The following is a 19,757-nucleotide window of genomic DNA, read 5'->3' as shown; positions in this document are numbered from 1 at the left end:
GATGTGTTGTTCTTGTATGCATCATCTTTTGTCATGAGTAGCTTCGTTTAGCCGTGTCATGCACCATTCTTGGTTGAGCATCATGCCTTGTTCTTGTGTGGTGTGTTTACCTTGTTGTGTGCCTCTTCTCGATAGTTCCCGTATCGTTGCGATCGTGAGGATTCGTTCGTCTTCGTGGCTTCATCTTCTTCATGGATTCGTTCTTCTTCCTAGCGGGATTTCAGGCAAGATGATCGTCACCTTGGATCTCATTACTATCATTGCTATGTTAGTTGCTTCGTTCTATCGCCTTGCTGCGCTACCTATTCATTTGCTCCTCAAGCCTCCCAAATTGCCATGAACCTCTAACCTTTGTCTCCCTTCCTAGCAAACCGTTGTTTGGCTATGTTACCGCTTTGCTCAGCCCCTCTTATAGCGTTGCTAGCTGCAGGTGAAGATGAAGATTGCTCCATGTTGGATTATGTTTATGTTGGGATATCACAATATCTCTTATATTTGTAATGCATCTATATATTTGGTAAAGGGTGGAAGGCTCGGCCTTATGCCTGGTGTTTTGTTCCACTCTTGCCGCCCTAGTTTCCGTCATACCGGTGTTATGTTCCCGGATTTTGCGTTCCTTACATGGTTGGGTGATTTATGGGACCCCCTTGACAGTTCGCCTTGAATAAAACTCTTCCAGCAAGGCCCAACCTTGGTTTTACCATTTGCTCAGCCTATTTATTTTCCCTTGGGAGTCGCGCTCTCGAGGGTCATCTTATTTTAACCCCCCCCCCCCCGGGCCAGTGCTTCTCTAAGTGTTGGTCCGAACCGAGCAGCCTGCAGGGCCACCTCGGGGAAACTCGAGGTCTGGTTTTACTCGTAGCTTGACTTATCCGGTGTTGCCCTGAGAACGAGATATGTGCAGCTCCTATCGGGATGTCGGCGCATCGGGCGGCTTTGCTGGTTTTGTTTTACCATTGTCGAAATGTCTTGTAACCGGGATTCCGAGACTGATCGGGTCTTCCCGGGAGAAGGAATATCCTTCGTTGACCGTGAGAGCTTATCATGGGCTAAGTTGGGACACCCCTGCAGGGTATTATCTTTCGGAAGCCGTGCCCGCGGTTATGTGGCAGATGGGAATTTGTTAATATCCGGTAGTAGATAACTTGACACTTGACCTTAATTAAAACGCATCAACCGCGTGTGTAGCCGTGATGGTCTCTTCTCGGCGGAGTCCGGGAAGTGAACACGGTTTCTGGGTTATGTTTGACGTAAGTAGGAGTTCAGGATCACTTCTTGGTCATTGCTAGTTTCACGACCGTTCCTTTGCTTCTCTTCTCGCTCTTACTTGCGTAAGTTAGCCACCATATATGCTTAGCCGCTGCTGCAACCTCACCACTTTATCCTTCCCTTTCCCCTTAAGCTTTGCTAGTCTTGATACCCATGGTAATGGGATTGCTGAGTCCTCGTGGCTCACAGATTACTACACCACCAGTTGCAGGTACAGGTGTGCGATGATCATGACGTGAGAGCGATGTCTTGTTTTGGAGTTCTTCTTCTGCTTCTTCTTCGATCAGGGGATAGGTTCCAGGTCGGCAGCCTGGGCTAGCAGGGTGGATGTCGTTTGAGTTTCTGTTTATGTTTCATTCGTAGTCGGATGTTGTTCTTATGTATTGAAGTATTCTTGCGGCATTTGTATGCCTTGTATGTATCCCCAAATATTATGTAATGTTGATGTAATGATATCCACCTTGCAAAAGCGTTTCAAGATGCGGTTCTATCCTTGGTGGGGCCTTCGAGTCTCTTTAGGATAGTATCGCATATTGGGCGTGACACATAGGAGCGGCCAAGTGCTGTTCGGGGGTGGCGTTATCATCGTGCTCCTCCATGGTGTCCGGAGCAGCCTCGTCCCCGGTGTCATTTGTGTCCGTATTCAAGTTGTCTTCTCTGCCCCTTCCACGTCCCATGGAGCACTTTCGTTGGCGCCAACGTTTGGATGACTCTCTGGTGGGATCCTCGCCGTCCTCCTTACGGGTGTCGACCATGTAGACGTCGTAGGTGGAAGTGGCGGTCCAGTTTCCCATATTGGGAGTGGTTGGGGGCGTTGTCGTAGGGGTAATGGCATCGGCGTCGGCGTCCGTGTCCTCGACCTCCTCGGAGGCGTAGTCCAGCATATTGGTTAAGTCTTCGATAGTGGCTACTAAGTGGGTGGTGGGTCGGACGTAAAATTCTCCCTGGCCTGCCTCAAGTCCGATCGGATCGTAGACCGAGGACGGGCCATCCGTAACATTCATGGCTTGGATCCGATTTAACGTCTCGTTTAACAGCGAGAGGTCGGCCGGATTCATCTTCTAGCATCTTTGGAGTTGACCCCCGGCATACCAGTACATGGGGTGTGATCGGCCATGGTTAACCCATTATACAAAGTTGAGGTTAGATCCGGGCTCAAAGCCAGGTCCGAGGTAGAGGCCGACCTGAAGATTGGGTCGGGGTGAAGGTCCAAAGTTGAGGCTTCGAAATTTTCGTACTTCTCAGGTAAAGACGAGAACCGAGTAAAGATCAGATCGCCCCGGGCGTCGGCAACGTACTCCAGGTTGCCAAACCGGATTATCTGTCCGGGGGCGAGGCTATTGATCTGCTCAAGGTGACCAGTCGAGTTGGCGTGCAGAACAATGGCGCCAAATGCGAAGAGCTGGCCGGGTACGAAGTTGCCCCCAGTGCGGATGCCATCGCTGATGACTAAGTGAGCCATCGATCCTCCGATGATCCCACAATGGAACTCTCAATGAAAGCACCAATGTTGGTGTCAAAACCGGCAGATCTTGGGTAGGGGGTCCCGAGCTGTGGATCTTGGATCAATGGGCAACAAGAGAACGCACATATAGTATTTACCCAGGTTCGGGCCCGCTGAAAGAGGTAAAACCCTACGTCTTACTTGATTATATTGATGTGTGTATACGACAATTACAGAGTTGATCTACCACGAGATCGGATGAACTAAGCTCTAGATGAGTAGGATGGTGGTTCTACCCTTCTACGGACTAGCCCCCTGGTTTATATAGATACCAGGGGTACCTAGGGTTACATATGTCGATTACCAGCATGGGATGAGGACACGGGCTACGCGAAGTAAGTCTTGGATTACACGCCAAGCCTTTGAAGGTTTCCTTCTAGAACACAGGCTTGCCCGAAGTCCGGTCTAGTCATGTCGATCAATAAGCAGCCTACCAGTCCTGCCCATGAGAAATAGGCTGGCAGCCCGAGGACCCCTTATTAGCCTGGGAATCCCTCAGGAGGCGCATGAGGGCTTCCACCCCTTCACCCTGGCCCGTTCCCTATCCCAATTCCTCCCACGTCCCTCCGGTATGCGCTTGGCGAAGCCCTGCCGAAATTCCGCTGCTGCCACCACCACCATACTGCCATGCTGGTTCCGATCTCATCTACCTCCTCTCCCTCGCTTGCTAGATCAATAAGGAGAGGACGCCATCGAGCTGAACGTGTGCTATATCGAAGGTGCCGTCCGTTCGGCACTAGATCGGATTGGATCGCGATTGGATCATGAAGAGTACGACTACATCAACCACGTTACGACGCTAACGCTTTCAGTCTACAAGGGTATGTAGACACACTCCCCTCTTGTAGGGTTTTGTTCTTCTTTCTCGTTGAAGTGTTCTGGTATCCCCATGACATAGTCACCCGTGTCTTGCCAGATGATGATGGACGTCATCACACTGAGAGGGCCCTAAGAATACCTCTCCATCATCAGAGGAGCAAATCCCACTCTCGAGCTATCGAGTCCCTTGTCAAACTTTCCGATGAACCTATAAGTTGTCGTTATGATCACCTGGTTACAAATGACGTTTGAGCAACCCCAAAGCTCATCGTACAGTAAGAAGTGACTACGATACTCTCATGGTCTAAGGAACTAAAACACATGTTAGCACCCCGTGTTATAACAATTGACTTGTGACAACATATCAGAGTATAACAAACAAGTTTGGGTCGATTCAATATGATCGTTCTTCTAACGTCATACCCTCAATGTTGTGTTACGACTATCGTTACAGTTAGTGATATCCTAAGGTCCGGAAAACGTGATCACCAACAACACTTGAGTTGGTCTTAGAGGCAAGACTAGGAATCTTATTTTACCGTTTATCATTCCACACGTGCATATGAGTTTTCCACTGAATTGCATATTCCAGGATCATAGCAATTATAGCATAGAATATAAACTCTTAATTATGAACATTGAAATATAATAATAAAATATTATTGCCTTTAGGGCATATTTCCAACAGGTTTCAACCGAGAAGGAATGCATTGGGAGCAACAAGTGCAACTTCATTGGTTAAGATTACATCAGTCGTGCGAGTCCTCGCTTATGGATGCCTCAACGATGCCATTGATGACTATGTTTGCATTAGGGAAGATATCATGCTAAATGTGTGAGACAATTCTAAGCAGTTGTGATCAAGATCTATGTATTGGAGTACTTGAGGGTTCCCACTGAAGAACATACCGAGAGGATAATGGCAAAAAGTGAAGAGTGAAGTTGGCCAGGGATGCTTTTATCAATTAACTGTATCCGTTGGACATGGAAGAATTATCATGTGGCATGGGAAGGACGGTACAGAGGGCATTGCCACGACCCAACCATCATTCTTGAGGCTGTTGCATCACATGATCTTTGGATTTGGCACACATACTTTGGGATGCTTGGCTCTCACAATGATCTCATTGTCCTCCAGCGACCTACAAGCCTTGTTGCCGGTGACAATCCACCTTGCAACTATGTTGTCACTGGACACGAGTACAACATGGTTACCACCTTGGTGATGGCATCTATCCTCCATGGGCCACATTTATGAAGAGTATGGACAAACCTAAAGGTAACAAGAAATTTCACTTTGTAGCTTGCCAAGAATCTACTAAAAAGATGTCGAGAGAGCTTTTAGTGTGCTAAAAAACGCTTCACGGTTGTCAATGGCCCTTTTGAGTATTTGAAACCTAAGACCCTATGGCAGATCATGACAACATGTGTTATCTTGCACAACATGATCATTGAGGATGAGAGAGAGGACCCAGATGACTTTCGGTATTTCTTCAATGGGCACTTGGTGAAGTCGGAACAGAACCCAAAAAGGATTGAGGCCTTCCCCCAAGCACACCAAACAATCGGGAACCGTCAAGCTCGCAATCGACTTCAAGAAGATTTTATTGAGCGTCATTGGCGCCTTTACAACACATCATGTTTATTTAGATTCTTAGTTCATTTGGACCGTATGTTGTGTTTCATTTGAATGGTTTTGTTTGGGAACATTAAATTCTTATGTATTTGAATTGTGTGTACATAAACATCCAAGGTTATTAACGAATATGTTATAATAAGTTTGAAAAGGTTTGAAAAAATTGGAAAATGAGATTGGGAAAAGGTTTTGATCTTTTAGGATAGGGGATCTGCTAGAGATGCCCTTATCTTGTTTAGCTTACTTATTTTTGAATTGTTTAGTTTGTTAGCTAGTTGCTTCTATTGTATAGGGTGATTCACCTTAGTTGCATCTCTACGAAACTATACTAACTTAAACTCTGTGGTCATCTATTCACTCTTTGATCTTTGATCCTTCAGTTATTATCGGCAGATCCTACCGAGAACCATTGGGATGTCAGAGCCAACTGCTTTGACCATGTCCGTAGTTGTTGAGATTGTAATGTGTAGTACTTACGAAACAATTGATGGGTGGAGCAGTAAGGTTCATTTTTCCTCACTTTGATGTAATGAATCCATAGTGGTACTCGCCTGATATTTGTGTATTCAGTTAAGCTTCACAATTCATTAGCGGTTTATTGCCATCTCAGTAGTACTGCCTACCAAGTTATATTGAGAATTTGGTTTCCACGTGACAAATGTGGAGGCTCCATGGCATATAACTTACCACTCAACCTTGATGGTATTACCCCAACCTCATGGTTCGGGCAGAGGAAGCTGGGCTGGGGCTTCAGTTACCGCAGCCCCTGGTGAGTCCACCACACTACAGTGAGGTACAGTCGTACAGATAAGTGATAGTACCCCAAATGCTCAACCCACGTTTGACCGAGCCCTGCCTTCATATTCTATGCTCCAGAATGAAATCTAGCTACAAGAAGCAACGTACCCCAAGCACACAATATTTACTTGCAATTTTCATGAAGAGCCAAAACACACACCAAACCAGTTGAATGCGTGCTGAAACCAGGTACCTGAAGACGGGAGTACCAAAAACCACGCACACTCAACTCAACCGTTGGGAGAGGTTTTTACTCTCCAAGAACTCAATCTCCCAAAGCAGCAAGCAAGCAGTTGACGACTACTAGAAGGAAAGCTACTCATGTTCCAAACTTATGAGATCGTGGCCAGTACCGCGTTCCGTTCAGCGTGGAATCTTCGTAGGCACACGCGGACGCCGCAGGCGGAGCAAATGCGCGCGTCAGGGAGGGTACGTGAGGTGATTCTCCGTAGGAAGGAGGTTTAGCAATTCTGGCGGATGCGCCTGCGCATCGATCCGTCTGGGGATTTCCTTCTCCCCCTCTCGTCGAGGACGTAGTACATTCGTTTAATCCGCCGCGCGGAGAAAGCACCTCACTGTCGGTCTCCGGGGCACGCCCGCGCACATGCCGCACGCGACGCAGGACGGTGCGTAAATTGGGTCCGCCGTACGCATCGCATGGATCGTTTACCAGCTGCATGCATGCTGCGCGCAGCTTCCGGCAGGACTTATTAAGAACTCGACCCCCCCTCCCCAGGATCCATCCATCCAAGTACCGCCACCGCCGATCAAGTTAAAGTGAGGCATTGTGAACATTCCAGCGCGGTTTGATGCGTGGACGGTCGCCGGATCTCGCACAGCAAGGTGACAGGTACTTTCTGCGGCACGATACAGTGATCGATCGATAGATGGACGCACGTACGTACTTAAGCTCGACCGAACCGGGGCCAGGCCGTTTGAATGCACGCGCGCGAGCGAGCGATCGGACTTACAGCACTGTCGCGTGCAGTGCAGTGATAGTTAGCCATCGTACAGCTACAGCTAATAACTCGGCCCCATCATTCATTTGGCAAAATCGATGAATACTGCACACCTGCTAATGTAATGAGATCGCCAGACACCGGAAGTAATAGGGCGGTGCGTATTTATTCGTCCATTCGTCGCTGTCACGGCGCTGTGACGTTGTTCGTCGTATGCGCTTGTTACGCATGCACGGAGAGGAACAAGCATGCACGCATGGGTCCTCTGATCTTGAGCCTACAGGGGAATTGTTGCTTTCGTGGATCCATCTGCCAGCGACGATCTGGCCTCGCGCGCGGCCATATCGCCCGGAACCAACACGCCCATCTGTTTCTGGGCGCTAAACTGCCCGGACAGCGAAAGCAGCTCACCAGCAAGCAAATAGCTAGCTGCCTGCCTGCTTGCGCGTGAAATGCTCAAAGAAAGAAAGGCCTGTATTGCATGGAGACATGGTTCTGCACGCATTATTTGCGCTGCATTGCCTCGCTGAGGCATGAGCAGTCGCGCTCTTGGTCGCACACTGGAGCGGAAGAGAGAAAAGAAAAATCCACAGGAACAATCTCCAACATCGCGCCATGTGCATGGATGTGGACAGGACGGAGACCAACCCCTCGGGCGCAGTTGCAAATGTGTTAAGTGGATGCACACATAATGCCCAAGGAGCGGGTGACCTGCATACTACAGTACAACTTAGATTGCGAACGCCCACCACACCACTAGCCATGCACTGTGCATGCATGGCTCGTGGCCGGCTGGCCCCGCCTATCTCATATGGCCCCCGCCGTTTCCGTGGCCTGGTCTGGTCCAACTACCGACAGTCACAATTGCACCTTGCCCACGGATTGACCACCATATTACCCACCCAGTCCTTCTCTCTTTACTTTTCAGAAGGAAAACCTATCTATCCATCCCTGTTAGTTAATACTATACCACTACCAGTACTTCAGTACAGTACAGTACAGTACAGTACTGGCGTACAGCAGTACTAGACTACATGTTGTTACCCCGTGCTCACTGTGGCGCACACGCATACCTAGGGGCATCTACGCCAGTATTGAGGATTTGATAATCGGAGCGCCAGATTCCGTGTACAGACAAGGATGGTTTCTAAATTAATGTTGTGGACATGGGGAAATGACCGGTGAGTCAAAGGGTGGTACTGAATTCAGCAATTGATAAAATCTGACAATGGAAGCCACTACGGAACAAACCTGATTTGATCTAGCAGGCGGAATAAAATAGCACGATGCCGACAGGGAATGTGATTGTATAATGATTATGCTAACAAGCCCTGTTTATACTTGGACCAATAGAGGTTTTGTTTGAGGAGAATATGGATGACTAAGCAGTCACTGAATTCAGAATGAGCTAACACGGGAGAAGAATATCATCATTGTTTTTGTATATATGTATGACTGACAGGCCAATTGGGATGCCACAGCAAGACTACATGCGGTAAACCAGGGGCCTCTTTGGTTGGCGAGATTTCAAAAGGCATTACTAGGGGGTTGAAGGGGGGAAATATGGCATAGCATTTTAGAATTCTAATGAAAGAAAGTTTCTATGACATTTGACTTGATTGAAAATTTTCTATGGAATTTGCATGTTGAAGTAGATAAAACGGGCGGGTGGGCGGGTTTTGCCACTGTGAACACCAGCCATTGAGCTAGCGCTCAGTTCTCACATGTTGAGATAGATCATATAGGAAAAATTCCTTTAGTTTTCAACCATACAAATCAAATAAGGTTTATATAGAAGAAGAAGAAGAAGAAGAAAAATTCTTGAACATGTAAGAAATAGTATCTCTGAAATGTCTATGAAATCTCTGAACCAAAGAGGCCCCAGATCGGTTCAAACACAAGGTTTTGGTCTCACTTGACTTTGCAAAGCCTAGATCGGACCATGTGAAGTGCACTATTCAAAGATTAGTTCGGCAATATCTATATTGGATCCTCAAAACTTTCAGGCTTAGCATACTTGACCAAGAAGAGTTACCCTGCTTCCTGCTCACAAAGTCACAAGTCACAGCCTCGTAAACAATGATGCCCCGTCTCCTAGATTTCATACTTAACACGCTATCGGCTGATGGCCTGATTCCACTACTATGTCACTACTGCTTGAAATGCAAGAGCAGTGAGCATGTAAGTCATGGCATTAGACATGGAGGCCTTGAACTCTGTGGCCTTTAATGCTTTGTCCCCGCTCAGAGTGTGGTCACATCCTGTTGAGGATTTTGAGAGCCATTCGTGGCAAGGCAGAGGCAGAGGGCCATCCAACAACAATTTACTCATCATGGTACAAAAAACCAGTGGCCATTGTCTGCATTGCATGGTATGGCCATGGACCCTCTATGGCGAGACTACACAGGACTAGATGGATTGGAACGAAGCAGCTGGTGTCCACATGGAGGCACTCCAGCAATTTCTGCCATGAACATAAACTGAGCTTGATGTGCATGCAAGGGGAAACTGTGGGAAGCCAAGATTTGACTCAACACGCCCACTCTACTCCGGCCACTCACGGCTTTCAGACACCACATGTAAGCTAGCGCCGGACACAAGACCATGTCAGCATGCGCAGCATGAGCCATTACTTATTAGCATGTTGAAAAATAAGAACATGCATGACGAGATAACAGGCAGTACCCTGTCCTAAAGGGCCTTCACACTACGACCATAGTATCAACTATCAACTGTATGGCGAGGGATCATATGATCGAATTTTCAAGCTAGTTGGGCAGATGAGAATGTCTTTCAGGAGTGTCTGATGGGCAGACATCAAGGCGATAGGTGGATTCCTACCAGAAGATTATTTTCTTGAATTAGGCGACATAACAAGTTGGAGGTTGGAACCAATGGTCTTTTCCTCGTTAGGACACGGAATATTTATCTTTCAATAAGACTCACTGATAAGGGGTGACATGAATCTAAAGGAACTTTATAGTTTATGCGCACTTACATTTTGTATGAAGCGTACCTTCGCCTCAAGGCTGAGCACTTGCAAGTTAGGAAACTGGATCTTCATCATTGGGACGACTGACATGGTAGCCGAATTGAAAACAGAAGAGGTGGGCGCAAGTGCAGTATTGGGTCTTGACAAAGCTTCAGTCAGCAGTCAGCACTCGCCAGTTAATCATCATGGACACCAAAGAGTGGCAGCAAAGAGAATCCTTCTTTTTAACTTGTCTTTAAAGACATGCCATGATTTGATGGCATGTATTTTTTCTTTGAGAACATACACAAAAGAATGAAAAGAGAATTGAAAAGGTTAGAAAAGATCTCAAATCTTTCCTCTGGAACCCATCATCAACTTTCCATGGAGGAATGGCCTCTTTGCCAATGCAAAGCCATAATACCCGTGAAAAATCATGCCAAACTGTCCTGCTAATGGTTCATCTAGGCTTTCACTGTGTTCTCAGAAACTCAACAGGTGGAGCGAGATGATGGCGGCAGGGTGGGTGAAAGTATGTAGCCAGTGCACTGGGCTATTTTGCGTGTCCCGCCGTCACAGCATAATTTATTGTACTATATGTAAACCGAATGATACCTAATTTGCATATTTTGTCAAAGCATAAAGACAAGAAACAGCACGCCACTCTCCCTGGAGTCTTGCTGGGAATTTGCAAAGATAACTTTACTTCCACAAATAGAAGCCACTCACCAGACAATTAGTCAAATTACCTACTTGGCTAACCAACCACTACTTCAAAACCAACTATCATTAGCTAAGCAAATATTGTATTTCCACGCAGTTAAAGGAGAAAGTAAATCTTATATGCCAGATTTTAGTAGATCGGGATCTAACAACTATCATTTGTGACTGAATTGTTCATCTTTATTCCTTCTGTTACACCCACTTCCGATAAAATACGATTGATTCGAGCATTTGGGCTTCGATATACATTATCACAAAGAATCTACTTTGTTGCATATGAAACATAACAAGTAGTTATGCTAGTGATTTCTAGTCAGCATCAAGTTATTAACTCATCTGGAAACAAATGTATGTCTTTGATATTAATTTCCTGTCAGCATCAATCGATTCATTGCTGTTCAAGTTATAATTTATAAACACACTGGAGACAAATAATATTGGGAACAATACTGACATAAAATAAGAAGTTTGATGGCCTTGATGACGAGAGATTACACAAAGTGTGAAGACAAGTAGAAAGTAGAATGGCTTGTCAGGAGATATACAGTAATTTCATATTTGCATCTATTTAAGCATTCTAGGTACATGTGTGTCTGTGGAAAAAGAATGAAAGAAACTGTAAAAGTTATAGACTAACCTCTTTACAGTGGAAAGCCTAGAAAAAAGGAGATAAGTGAAGATGTACAACTAAACAACATCAGAAACTGTCTGCCTACTCTTTTCAGGTCCCCTACCACAAAGGTAACCTGGCAAATGCAATCAAGAATCCAGCCAAGACAGTGCCTCTATTGGAGGCCTGCGGAAAGAATTGCTTCTGAACCATCCATTACCGACTGACCTACCAACAAACAGGAAACCTTGGCTCGAAGGAGTTGTCAGCTTCCAGAAGTTAAGACTGATGTTTGTTAACATATGTGGTGTTAGCACCAATTGCCTTGTTATACTTCATCGAGCATGGTGACTAGCCAAGTCACTGTCCTCCTGGAATCTACAAGAGATTTCCAGCTCATGATTCCCTCTGGGAAATGATGGGCCAAGAATTTTCAAGCGCTTTGGCCCAAGCTCTACAGATGGAGATAGGTAGTTGCAGCCATTATGTTTTTGGCTGGAGGCAAATTCATCCTCCATGATATTTGCATCTAGTTGATGTAACATCTTCAATTTGGTTGGATGTACTGAGTCATCTCCATTTCCAGAAATAAAGTCAAGACAATGTCTAGAATGATGGGTATGGACAGGATCAGTTGTGCCACATGATACTTCCACTAACTTCTGTTGTTGTCTGTCATCTGCATGGATTTTCTTCAACCGTTTTAATACCTGGAGTTGGTAACAGGGAGATGCCCTTAGTAAAGACAAAGCAGTCAATGTGAAGGTAAATATTGGATATTCTGGGTAAAAATTATTGTTCATTGGTGCAATCAATCCATGAAATGAACTTGCCGTTCACTAACTAGGTCTAGTTACGAATCAAGAACAAATACCCTTATTATCATGTCCCTTCAGATTTATGCAATGATCATAAGTTGTGGAATGCAAATCATAATTTACTCTTTGAGGTTCAGTAACATTTTAGTACATGCTGGATTGAAGCTAAGCACTTAGGCCCATTTATGGAAATAAGGTCATAGTTTTGATTGCCCCATTCGCACAGCACCTTCCTATCCTGTGAAGGTGAAATAGAATAAACAGTTGGTGTAAAATGTTAAATATATAAGAATAATCAAAAAATATATAGATGAACTGAGGATTCCAGCAAGGCTATCGCAACTGAATAAGATATAGATAGCAAAAGGTCTCCAGGTACACTGCAAATTAAGTCCAAAATAACACCACTCTACACATTTTATACACTGACAAATCCTCTGAGATTAACCTCTCACCAAGTCACCATTAGTTTCTAGTGTTACCGAAGTTATAGTGCAATATAAATATAAAAATGCAGTGGGAAGAAATATACATGAGTGGCGTCACAGAAATATCTGTACCTGATTCCCAGTGAAAGTTGTTATGGTTGAATCTTCTGTATGCCTTCTCTCAGGAGTTATGCCAGACCTTCTCTTCACCCTAAATACCTCACAGTCAGAATCATCAGCATCTTCTGCAGCCAATTTTTCAGAAGAGCATGTTTGATCAGGTGCAGACGAAGCGTACGCATTAATGATTGTAGTTTGAGGAGTAAATCCATTCTCAGGACAAGAGCTGGAGAAGATCCTTCTGTTGGTACTTGTGCACTCCTACAAATATAAAGTAATATGAACATATTTTAGTTGCTGCAATACAGTACAGCAACATAAAGAAACACAGGACTGAGCCTTACATCACTTTGTGTAGAATACTCATGGGGTCCAAAACAAAATGTTATTGTTGATGCATCAGGATATGGCTTGTTCAGATCATATCCAAAAACACGTGTCTCTGAAATGCTATGAACTTCAGGTGGTGTATCTATGTGAATCTTGCAGTATGGGAAGTATTCAGCATTGTGATTAATGCGGTTGAAATAAGAATGTGTGCTAGAGCCACAAGACATTTGCTTTTTGACAGCATCGACTATTCCATTTTCCTCTTCAAACTTTTTTGACAGTGTCTCCAACTCAATAATGTCTTTTCTCACAAATACAGCACGATCATGGCTGCAAGGGCACTTCCTAATCTCTTCCTCTTCAAAAACAAGGTAAACAAGTAAAAAAATGCCTCAAGAAAGGTTGCTATCTGTGCTTAATGTTAAAAAGTTCTTACCATGACAAAGGCAAATTGCATCAACTCTGCAGTTACACATAACATGAGCTACGTAGCAGTCACGTTTACATATGCTACAGAGAACTGTGGCATCAATATCTGCTTTATAGTGCGTGCGAGCACCCATTTTCATAAGTGACCAACGGACACAATGCTGGAGCCGCATCAACTGCACAAAAGGGACTTTCATACAATGCTGAATGTGCGTATCTCCAGTTGATGTTGTCAAATCTTTATAACTAGATGTAGAAAATTCATGATCAAGAAGTGCTGCCTCTTTACAAAGAAGCTCCTCATAAGGCAGTAATGGTATCCTCTTTAGAAGTGCATAACGTTGACTAGCAATTGCTCCAAGAGGAAACCATTCACCAACAGCGAAATTCACTGCCTCGCCGCAGTTAAAACCTGACATTGGTTGTAAACATTTCTTGATGTTCATAAATTATCCAATGAGATAGATGTTAGAGGATGCTGGAAGATTACTTACAGCACAAAGTTGCAAGAGAATCTCACCATGGCTGAAACCTGAATGATATGCTCGAGGAAACGTGATCACAAACTCTCCCGGTTTCTGTATAGCTCTATAAACTGGAACGTGATGATGCAGCAGAATATTTGGAGGGAACATTGTTGTCTTCCCCAAAAGGATATCAAATGCTGCAGTTTCCCCTTCACCTGATAAAATTTCATGATCATATACATGCTCGCGTACCACTTTCTCAAAATCTGGAGCAGCTTTTCCTGGGATCCCATACCATGTTTTTGAAGCACCACAGTGATGATAGTTAATGCTGCAAAGTGTTAAATCAGATTAGAATAAACAGAAGGTTCAGTCTGCACCATGCTGGAAAGTGTAGGAAGTGGAAACATGACAAAATTACTAATCATGCACCTGTACAAGTAATGGTCTTCCACGTGCCAGGCAAACATACTAAAGAGCATTCCGATATACAGCATAGGGTCAGTTACTCCCTGGAAATATACGAAAATAAACAGTTAGTTCTCGACAATGAAGGATGTGAATTCATCGATTCAGCATACTCACTGGAATTGCTGTTCTGAGAAGGCGCAGGATTGATTTGGACAACCGAGAAAGTTTCTGGATCAAAGCACAAGATATTTTAACATACCATAAATAAATGTACCACATGCAACAGATAAGATCATCTAATGATTGAAATATTAATGTATCAGGATAAGTAAACTTGAGAAAACATATAATTGCAAGTGTGACGACTATCTAACCAGGCTACACTCAACTCATACAGCGAAAGGAAATGCAGAGCAATCATATATTGTTGCCGTTGCGTAACTTCACAAAATAAAGAAATGCCAAATAAAGTGTTACCGAGTGAGGTTGGCACATAAATATCTCTAAATATGGTAGATAAAAGACATACCTTCAAGTTCCATTTGCTTCTCCCAAGTTGGTCATTAGGAGAAGAAGAGAATGCACTACCATCAATATCGCATGCATACTCAACGGATTCCATCTTGCCAAATGCTATTTCATGCCAAAATTCTTCTTCCATATACCTTGCTGGAAGACAGGCAGCACTAGAGTATCTTCGAACAAATCCTTTATTTGCTATCTTCTCAAAATCTCGAAATGTGTACTTTCTGTTGACACAGACTCATAAATTATGCAATGTACATGACAAACACAGCTCTGGGGCAGGTCAATAGATTAACAGACCTTCCGCTCATGAAGAAAGCAAACTTGTCATCCATGGACCATTCAGCAAGACGGAGAGGCTGCACTCTGGTAGTGAACTTCAGCCCACCTTGTTCCTTCATAAGTACAGTGCCAACAGGTACAGAAGCACATATAGGTGAAACAATCTTGCATATACCTGGGAAAGCACACATTTTCTCAGCGATTTGAAGAAAAAACACAAATGACAGACGATTTGGTTCAAGACATTCACTACTTCCAAAAGGTTTGCTACGTCAATGCTTGTTTTTGTGCGTGGTCAACTATTTCATGCAAGAGCACAAAACTCAGAAATAATCATGATATATTTCACATTTACAGTCATCATGAACATACACAAGCTAAATTGGAGGTGCAGCGTGATTTGGATGTGATATTCCAAGAATTAAAAAAAGGTGAAGAGAATATGCCAAAAGGGCCATTTCATTGGATTTGTTTTTATATTAGAGAAAATTTTACCAGAAGCTCCTAAACTTGTGCAGTGAAATCACTTGGGTCTAAAAGCTTGTTTTGTGTATGGTCAACTATTTCATGCAAGTGCACAAAACTCGCAAATAAACTAATTAAAATCCCTATTCTCCCAAAGTCCCAATGCATCAAACAAGAGATCAGAACAATCTAATATTTTTTGATTGGAAAGGTATCTTCTAATCTCCACCTTTAATCTGCATCGAAGTCTGTAAACTTTTCTAGGGGAGTGTACCAGAGCAAAACTCTAAAAAAATGTAAAGAGAATACCCCAAAATAGCCACTTCAATTGCTTAGTTTTATATTAGAGAAAATTGTACCATAAGCTCTGAAACTTGTGCAGTAGCATCACTTAGGTCTAAAAGTTTAAAACCATATTGGTGGGTCCCTAAATTTGAACATTTGCCACTTAATACGACTTTGAAGTAGCAGGGACTGTTACCACCCCCACGCAAATTAATCTTTATTAAATTTCATGAGATCATATTTGGCAATCATTAATTCTCTGTCTGTATAATATTTGTCATGTCCTTGCCTTAAGAGAAGAAAATAATCGCGGAGCAACATAGAGAAGAACTTATACCATATTTTGCCGCAACAGGGGCAATTTTACTGAGATAAACAAATGGATCCTCGAACTCCTCCACCGATGGAGAAAACACGGGGCATTCTGGAATCTGATCAATCCAATCTAGGCTAGATAGATCAAACTTCTTCACTCTGTGCTTCAAGAAAGGGTCCCTCATGGACACTTCCTCTCTTAGTGATGCATCATGACTCCTACGTAACCTTGCCCCACATGATACAGGTTTCAGAGCAGCTTCCTCCTTCCCTGCCATTATCCTGAAGACATCAACCCCTTGACCCACAAATCCTGAGATTACTGGCTGATGGCACCCATGCTTTATATCCCCAGCTCAATAACATGTGCCTCCTCTCGACCTGTATAAACAAAAGGATATGACTACTTATCCAACTAGAACACTGTATGTATACTTCACATTACTAAATAATAGCTGCCTAACTAAAGCAAAGTGGACGGGATTTAAAGGTTCTTCTCCAGCGAACTCATGCAAAAGGAATATTACATCAAAAAGTGGAGGCTACATGCAGAAATTTAAACATGTGCGTGTCAATTGTGCCATTGTGTGCTACTTTTCCAGATCATTCTATATGCTTTAAGGCACTATCTCACTGGATTGTTCACACACACGACATGTCGTAGGGTGCAAATAAGTCACCCTCCTGTTGATCCCAGGAATCCAACAGTTAAGTGCCATCTCAATCACAAAACACCACATGAAAAAGTTAAGACCAAATCACACAGGTCAAATTCCTAAGGAAAACACTTCTGAATCTGTTCATTTAAAGATGCCCAATTAAGCACCTAGAGTTGTCGCCCGCGAATTCACATGGTATAGTCATTAGTTCCCACCACGTGCTAGTGGAGCAGAAACTCACAACAAGAACAAGCGCAAAAATAGCAAGCTCAGGTGGTCAAATATATTTCCCACCCAGGAAAACTGGTCAAAACTATGGAACAGTTAGAATTTGGAAACACATCAAACATGACACGAAATTTTCTACCATTTTAAACTCAATTCTACCGTTCTACCACAACATACGAAGAGAATTCTCGAAAATAGAACGATCTAGTACGAAATCAACCCAGTGCGCTCGGAGAATGATGAATATTACGCGGCAAGCAGGTATATTCACGAACTTGGTTACTCAAAAGTCAAAACACATCTAAAATCACGCGCTCGCGCATAAAATCGTGGAATTATCGCCTACAACCACCAGCAGTCGAGCGCAGTTTAACCAAACTGTTGGAACAACAAAAATTATCACCAACAACTCCAGCTACGAGAAGAAATCCAGACGATTGGTCGTCGGAACCGCGGAATTAGCCCCTCGTGGCAACTACACTCCCGGTTAAACACGATCCAACGGCTACGTGCATCGCTCCACACGATAGAAGTGGTCTCCGCAGCCTCAAACCAAAACAGAAAATCGCCAACAGCAAAAGGGCCAGAGCAGAGCAGAGCAAGCGCGCCCAGGCGATTACAGCTAATGATCGAAGAGCTCCACTAATTCACCTAGCGAAGACGAACCGAATTTTTTGAACGCCCGCCCCTGAAACAAATCCACCCACCCGCACCGCAGGAGCGCACCCGCCCGGGTCCCCGATTCGCAGTTCACAGCCCGGAAATCACTCACCGTGGCCTCCCGTCCGGCGACAGCTTCAAGCCGGGAGCCACATTCCCCTCCGGGGCCTTCTGCCGGATCCCCCGCGCTTGGATCCGAGCCCGCCACTGCCCTGAACCGCCGCGGCGCCGAGGGGCACGAGGCTCGTTCCGCGCGAGGCGTGGGCGCGGCAGCCACGGGCCGAGGCGGAGCTAAGGACGCCGAGCACCGCGGCGGCGCTCCTCCGAGACGCGGCGAGGGGTGGGAGGAGTAGGAGGAGGGGCAGGAGGCGAGGTGCGGAAACGAAGGGAAGGAAAAGTGCGGGTGATATTAATACGGGATAACTGCCGGTACTGCGTCTCTATTGCGTTTGGGCTTCTCTAATCCGCGCTTATTACGGGGCTAATCTGTATTAGATTAGAGTTGAATTTTGTGTGCTTATATAAAGAAATATTGTCATGTAATTTTCTGGTAGATGGGGTGGTTGCGAACGAACGTTGTGATTGCAGGCCGTCGTCATGGGTCCGTCTGTCTTCTCCAGCGCAGCGGTGCCAGCCAATGGCTTTTCTGGCCCCCGTTGCCTCACTCTGGTGTGTGCACGGGTTTTTTGAGTAGTGGAAGTGTAAATTGCATTACGGACTGGCAGAGGGTGCTAACCGAAGCTGCAACACCTGAGTAAAAGCTGAATTGTAAACTGCGTTCAGTACCGGAGAGTGTTTGCAAGTGTTTTTTTTAATAAAACTTATAATATATTCATCTTCAATCATGACAGTACAACCAATACTAAAAATAATAAAAATTACATTCAGATCCGTAGAACCCTTTAATGACGACTACAAGCACTAAAGCAAGCCGAAGGAGCACCGCCGCCCCTCCCTTGCCGGAGCCAGGCAAAACTTGTTGTAGTAGACAGTCGGAAAGTTGTCGTGCTAAGGCCCATAGGACCAACGCACCAGAATAGCAACCGCCTCCGTTGAAGAATAGCATAGATCGAAAGGATCTAATCTGAAGACACATAAACATAGACGAACTACGACAAGATCCGAGCAAATCCACCGAGGACAGCTTCGCCGGAGACACACCTCCACACGTCCACCGACAAATGCTTGACACACCACCGAGACGGGGAATAGGCAGGGAGTATCACATTCGGGAGCCGCCGTCGTCTCATCTTTCTGAGCAGGACACAAATCCTAACCAAAGACGATGCCCTCCCGTGGGCAAGGGTCGGGATCCACCGCGCCGCCATAGCCCTAAGGCCACCGAAGACACCGGCGGCGGCGGCGGGAGACAGAGAAAACCTAGCCTTTTCTTTTCTTGGGGAGAAGGCGTACAGTGTTTGCAAGTGTTAGGTGCAACATTGACGAGGCCTAAATTTTAGTGGGTATTTGGTACTATCTTAGGGCATCTACAACTTTGACCAGCAATTTTGCTCCCACATCTGTTCACGGATAGGGGGACCAGTCCGTGGACACGGATGCGGGAACCGGTCATCTAATGTTTTTTTTAAACATCAGTACAGACGTAAGCGCTCATACATACGCGCATACAGTCATCCCTATGAACGCACACGCGCACACCCTATCCCTATGAGTACCTCCGAGAGACTGAGCCGGCATGTCATCTTGAAATTTACGAAGTCACTGTAGGCGAATAATGCGAGCACCAGTACTTGAACCCTGGTGGGCTGGGGATACCACTATCCCTCTAACCATCCAACCACAGGTTGGTTTGCTCATCCAATGTTATCATATATGAACATGAAGGCACGCTTTGCCGCGTCCGCTCATATTGACAACAAATACTTAGACTATTTTTGAAAAATCCAAGCAGTAATTGAGAAAAATTGAATAGTTTGTATGGGTCCAAATATATGTGAGAGATATTTTCCCTAAGACCGTAACAAATTACAACCCATGATATAGAAGGACCATAAGTTGAATTTTATCACATATAACTTAGCTTTT

General features: G+C 44.8%; 1 protein-coding gene across 4 annotated transcripts; it reads right to left on the bottom strand.

Moving 5' to 3' along the window:
• Window positions 1–11,182: 11,182 nt before the first annotated feature.
• Window positions 11,183–18,132, bottom strand: LOC109741488 (lysine-specific demethylase JMJ706). 4 transcript variants are annotated; one of them, XM_045229976.2, is made up of 13 exons: window positions 17,824–18,132; window positions 16,187–16,545; window positions 15,118–15,274; window positions 14,822–15,041; window positions 14,467–14,520; window positions 14,314–14,393; window positions 13,935–14,212; window positions 13,422–13,826; window positions 13,000–13,343; window positions 12,834–12,916; window positions 12,668–12,746; window positions 12,259–12,345; window positions 11,183–11,999 (listed from the first exon to the last, which is right to left on the bottom strand). In XM_045229976.2, the coding sequence occupies exons 2-13, from the start codon at window positions 16,440–16,442 to the stop codon at window positions 11,625–11,627; spliced, it is 2,418 nt and encodes an 805-aa protein (XP_045085911.1). In that variant the 5' UTR covers window positions 16,443–16,545; window positions 17,824–18,132; the 3' UTR covers window positions 11,183–11,624. The 4 variants fall into 4 exon arrangements, with proteins under 4 accessions (XP_045085911.1, XP_045085910.1, XP_020156169.1 ...); XM_045229975.2 differs by having other exon boundaries at window positions 12,668–12,916; window positions 17,824–18,128; XM_020300580.4 differs by lacking the exon at window positions 12,259–12,345 and having other exon boundaries at window positions 17,824–18,128.
• Between the last annotated feature and the right edge of the window lie 1,625 nt (window positions 18,133–19,757).

This window comes from Aegilops tauschii, chromosome 6, assembly GCF_002575655.3.
Source record: "Aegilops tauschii subsp. strangulata cultivar AL8/78 chromosome 6, Aet v6.0, whole genome shotgun sequence".
NCBI classification, from domain to species: Eukaryota; Viridiplantae; Streptophyta; class Magnoliopsida; order Poales; family Poaceae; genus Aegilops; species Aegilops tauschii.
Note: the sequence above shows the minus strand (reverse complement) of the source record. Positions and strands in the feature narration are given on the sequence as shown.

What these genes read in the sequence shown, in the direction of transcription:
- LOC109741488 (XM_045229975.2), bottom strand. Translation starts at nt 16,442, where the DNA reads ATGGCAGGGAAGGAGGAAGCTGCTCTGAAACCTGTATCATGTGGGGCA. An exon ending in CCCTGTTGCGGCAAAATATG is followed by an intron (nt 15,275 to 16,186) that starts GTATAAGTTCTT and finishes GTGCTTTCCCAG; the next exon opens with GTATATGCAAGATTGTTTCA. An exon ending in GAAGACCATTACTTGTACAG is followed by an intron (nt 14,213 to 14,313) that starts GTGCATGATTAG and finishes AACACTTTGCAG; the next exon opens with CATTAACTATCATCACTGTG.